At 60.9% G+C, this 5,034-nt stretch overlaps 1 protein-coding gene across 1 annotated transcript; it reads left to right on the plus strand.

Moving 5' to 3' along the window:
- Positions 1–482: 482 nt before the first annotated feature.
- On the plus strand, positions 483–3,253 carry LOC104408571 (active breakpoint cluster region-related protein; the record flags this gene model as incomplete). Its single annotated transcript, XM_010018221.1, has 10 exons — positions 483–535; positions 687–827; positions 1,168–1,289; positions 1,404–1,569; positions 1,694–1,816; positions 1,891–1,966; positions 2,110–2,214; positions 2,688–2,762; positions 2,911–3,008; positions 3,122–3,253. Coding segments are annotated over 10 exons (1,091 nt in total), but the record flags the coding sequence as incomplete, so codon positions are not given.
- Positions 3,254–5,034: the final 1,781 nt, after the last annotated feature.

Here is a 5,034-nt window from a genome sequence, read left to right on the forward strand (position 1 = left end):
CACAGGCAAAGCTGATGGTGCCAGTGTGCACACCACGATGGGGAGGTCCTTCACCCCAGAGGGGGGTGTGCTGCAGAAAGCTGTGTGTTCACACAGCTCCTCTGGCTTTGCCACCCATGACCTGTGGCATCAGAGGGAAGGAGGACATGGTGCCTGGGTTGGTGTCCCCATCGTGCACTGTCCCAGGACAGGGACAGATGATGATGTGGGGCCATGGCTGGAGCAGAGCACCGTGTGCGAAGCACTACTTGGCAAGCACCATGCTGCAGTCACCCCAGTGGGGACCCCACAGGCGCCTGCACTGCTGGTCTCTGCCCTTGGTGCACACATGGTGCAGAATGGAACCCAGGTGCTCACCCAGGGCTCTGTGCATCATATATCCCCTCCTTGCCCCCGCAGGATGTGGTCCTGGCTCTGATGGGTGGGAGAGGGGCCGGGGCCCTGGCAGTGGGTGACTTCTGACACCTCCTCTCTCCCTTCAGCACTGCTGTACAAACCCATCGACCGGGTGACGCGGAGCACCCTTGTCCTGCATGTGAGTGTGACACCAGTCCTGGGACGGGGGGCAGTGCCCCATTGCTCCTGGGGACCTGCAGCCATGGGGAGTGCTGCTGAGGGGTCTCTGGGGTGGGTGTTGCAGGCAGGGCAGTGCCTTTGGCCATTCATCTGTGCCTGTTCCCTTCCAGGACCTCCTCAAGCACACCCCAGCTGATCACCCCGACTACCCGCTGCTCCAGGACGCCCTCCGCATCTCGCAGAACTTCCTCTCCAGCATCAATGAGGACATTGATCCCCGGAGGACAGCGGTCACCACTCCCAAGGGGGAGGTAAGCCAGCGGGGTGAGCAGTGCTGGGGCACAGGGTGAGGGCTGAGCCCTCTGCCAGCCCCTGGCTAGTATCTCCACCTTGAGGAGCTCAATGGTGCTTGGCCAGGGGATGGAGAGTTTCCTCTAGGTGCAGTCCCAGGTGCAAGTTCAGGGCTCTACCAGGTCCTTGCTGCTTGCTGGCACCCTACTGAGCATATGGGACTCCAAATAGTACCCAGAGGACATGGACCTTCCCGTGCTCCAATGGCCGAGCCATGGAGGGGAACAGAAGCATGTATCCCCTGCAGTTTATTGGCCTTTGCTCCCTGCCCACTCTCACCCCAGCCCTGCTGCCCCACAGACCCGGCAGCTTGTCAAGGATGGCTTCTTGGTGGAGCTGTCAGAGGGCTCGAGGAAGCTGCGGCACGTCTTCCTTTTCACCGACGTGCTGCTGTGTGCCAAGCTGAAGAAGACGGCGGTGGGGTAAGGAGGGCGCCGGGCACGGGGGGGATGTCACAACCCCCTGTCCTTCAGTGGGCTGGGGGATGTGCTGGGGAGGGGGTCAGGCATCACTCAGCACCCACCCCCCGGCTGCAGGAAACACCAGCAGTATGACTGCAAGTGGTACGTGCCCCTGGCCGACCTGGTGTTCCCTTCGCCGGAGGAGTCGGAGCACTGCCCGCAGGTCCATGTCATCCCCGACCATGAGCTGGAGGACATGAAGATGAAGATCTCGGCCATCAAAAGTGAGGTGCAGAAGGAGGTGAGAGGAGGGTGCAGGTGCTTGGGGAAGTGTGGGACCTGCTGCTGGGGTGGGTGCCTTGCTCTGGGTCAGGGATGGGACATGGGGGTGCCTGTGAAAGCTCCTGGTTTCCCCCTGCCTATAGAAAGCCAACAAGGGGCAGAGCCGGGCCATCGACCGCCTCAAGAAGAAGATGTTTGAGAATGAATTCTGGCTGCTCCTCAACTCACCTGCCATTCCCTTCCGCATCCACAACCGCAACGGGAAGGTGAGGAGGGCGGGCTGGGAGCCAGGCTTGGTGCTACCTGTGCACAGCCTGCTGCATCGTCCTCTGTCTTACAGAGCTACCTCTTCCTGCTCTCATCTGACTATGAGAGGTCTGAGTGGAGGGAGGCCATTCAGAGACTGCAGAAAAAGGGTAAGTTTGGGGCTGTTGATGTCCTCTAGGGGATCCTACCCCATGCCAGGGGCCCCAGGGAGGTCCCACAGGATGGCAGTCTCTGCTCCCCATGGCCAGCACTGGCTGCATCCCTCTGAAGCTCCCCTCCTGTCCTCTCCCAGACCTCCAAGCCTTTGTCCTGAGCTCGGTGGAGCTGCAGGTGCTCACGGGATCCTGCTTCAAGCTACGCACTGTCCACAACATCCCGGTCACCAGCAATAAGGATGGTGAGTGTCTGCTGGGCTGGCGGGCACCATCTCCAGGTGGTGGTGGGGAGGAGCTGTGGGGTCTGCTTGGGCTTGGGTACCCGGGCTGTGCAGGGGACAGCCACCCACCAGGTGGCACTGCTGGAGCAGAATCTGGCTCCCTGGCAGAGCAATCCTGGCTGGAACATGGGAATACTTTGGGATGCTCCCCAGCATCCCCATGGGCTGGCCAGGACCACGGCGTCACCAGAGTGAGACCCACTGGGAACCTCCCTCAGGGCTATCCAGGAGCTCGGGATGTCTATCAGGGATGTTCAGCAGTGGGGGATACATGTCCCTTTCCAGACCTTAGGGATGAACACTGGGGTGTCACCACAGACACCTAGAGCTTGCTATGGCAAAGGCTGCCTGGGAGACGCCAGCCCACACACTGGCCCCTGGCCATGGGAGGTGGCAGCTGAGCCCTGACACAGCCTCTGCTCTCCCCACCACAGATGATGAGTCCCCCGGGCTCTATGGGTTCCTGCACGTCATTGTCCACTCCGCCAAGGGCTTTAAGCAGTCTGCCAGTAAGTGTGGGTGCCCACCCTTTAGCTCGGGGGTGCCGGTGTGGTCAGAAGAGCTGGGGTCCAGCATGTGGCCCCGCTCTGCCCACAGTAGTCCCGAGGGAGCTGGTGGGGATGTTCCTGGAGTGCTGAGTGGTGTGTGCTCCCCCAGACCTTTACTGCACGCTGGAGGTGGACTCCTTCGGCTACTTCGTCAGCAAAGCCAAGACCAGGGTTTTCCGGGACACCACCGAGCCACAGTGGAATGAGGTGAGAGGAGGGTGGGATGCAAGGAGGGGACTGTATCCCCCTTTCCCTTCCAGCCCCAGTTTTGAAGGTGCTTTGGGTTGCTGGGGCTGAGCCATCCTCCCTCTGCATCCCAGGAGTTTGAGATCGAGCTGGAGGGCTCCCAGTCCCTGCGCATCCTCTGCTATGAGAAGTGCTACGACAAGACCAAGCTCAACAAGGACAACAATGAAATTGTGGACAAGATCATGGGCAAAGGGCAGATTCAGGTATGCACTGGGGCTTTTGGGCATCTTCTCACCTAACAATGTACCTCTTAAGGTGCCTGGGCTGGGAAGGTTGTTTTGGACTGATGCCTGGAATGAGAGATGCTCTGCATCGTGGGCAGGCAGCTCTGCTTTTGGGAAAGGTGTATAGGGATTGTGGCTCAGGGTTGAAGGCAGTGAGTTGGATGGGCATCAGGCATGTGCGTGATGATCCCAGGGCAGGTGGAACAAAGCAAGAGGGGGGTCCTGTGGGGGTGACAAAGGCAGTGGCCACCCTCCAGACATGGGTCCAGCCCCAGCTGGTCTGGAAACATTTCTGTTCTGCTGCACACCATGGGGCTGCAGGGGAGGGGGTTGGCCCCTGCCCCAGGGGGGTCTCTGTGTGTCCAGCCCCCCATCCCTCCCCACCAGCCATGGCTGTCCCCTTCTGCCACCATCTGCCTCCCCTGCATCTCCATCAGCTGCTGTTATGGCAACGGGGGTTTCCAGGGCAACGGCTGATCTGCCTCTGACTGGCGGTTGCCAGGCAGGGGGATGGAGGCCTGGGCTGCCCTGAGGTGCTGGACCAGGTGAGCTGGACCAGGAAGGTAGCAGCCCCCAGAGCCAGTGTCCCTGCAGCACCCACCTTGGCCAGGCTGTAGGGATGGTTTGGGATGGGGGTACTTCTGTGTGTTCCTGGTGGGGACACCGGGTCCAGCTGCCTTCCGCTGGGACAGTGTCACGCCTGGGACACAGGGCTCTAGCCAAGGCCACTTCAAAGGGCCCAGTGCGGCTGCAGGCTCCGTGGGAAAGCAGCTGAGGGCAGGTCCCGCGGGAGCGGGGAGCAGCACGGAAACACTGCTGGGAAGGGGACACTGCAGGGGGACAGCTCTGCACTGGGATGAGAGGTGGGCTTGGCTTCACCAGTGGCTTGTTCATACCCAAAATCACTGGTCTGTTGCCCACTCCACGGGGAAGCAAGTGGTGTGAGGGTGGCATTGGGCCAAGGGGAGGGCTGGGGCAGGGCTGGGGCTTGATGCCCCTGGGGATCAGTCCAGCTGCACGCTCGGAAATAGCCTGGGTCAACAAACATGAGTCATGCTGGGAGAAACAGGGGTTGGGACAGGGACAGCACAGCTCGTCCCTGCTGTGTACAAGTCATGGGGAAGAAAAGAGGAGAGAGGAGGCCCTGGGGCTGCTTACCCCAAGGCTGGTTGGAGCAGTGTCAGGTTGGGGTTGTCCTAATGTCACCCAGAGACACAGTTTGGCCCCTGCTCTGGGAGTGGGGTGGGTGGCAGGGTGGGGATGGGCAGCATGGCTATGGGCAGGATGAGCAGTGCTGCTCGTGGGCCTGTGGGTTATGGCCAAGCCCCTTTGCCCTGAGTTGTTCAGGCAGAGATGCTGCCCTGGCTGGTCCCTGGGCTCGTCGTGACCTGCTGCTGGTTCCAGTTAGCAGCAGAAGCGGGAGACATGGAGAACTGACACCAGCAGCTCAGCAAAGGCCCGTGGTGTGGGGGGAGCTGCCAGGATGGCTGAACCCACCCTGCAGCCAGTGCTGTGCTCACTGCCCAGCTCTAATCTGATGGCCCAGGCATGTGGGTCAGCCACGAAAGCAGCTTAAGCAGCATCATGGACTTGTGGAGTGGGTTAGAGTGCAAGGGGATGCTGCAGCCCCTCTGTGGGGAGCAGCATCCTAAGGCAACCTCCTAAGGCTGCAGAGGTGCCATGGGTGGGATTCACATCCTGTTGACACAGAGGATGTGGATGGGTCCATGGAGGGGCCAAGTTTGGCCCCAGCCCCCAGA

The sequence above is a fragment of the Nestor notabilis genome, unplaced genomic scaffold (assembly GCF_000696875.1).
Source record: "Nestor notabilis isolate BGI_N333 unplaced genomic scaffold, ASM69687v1 scaffold16617, whole genome shotgun sequence".
NCBI classification, from domain to species: domain Eukaryota; kingdom Metazoa; phylum Chordata; class Aves; order Psittaciformes; family Psittacidae; genus Nestor; species Nestor notabilis.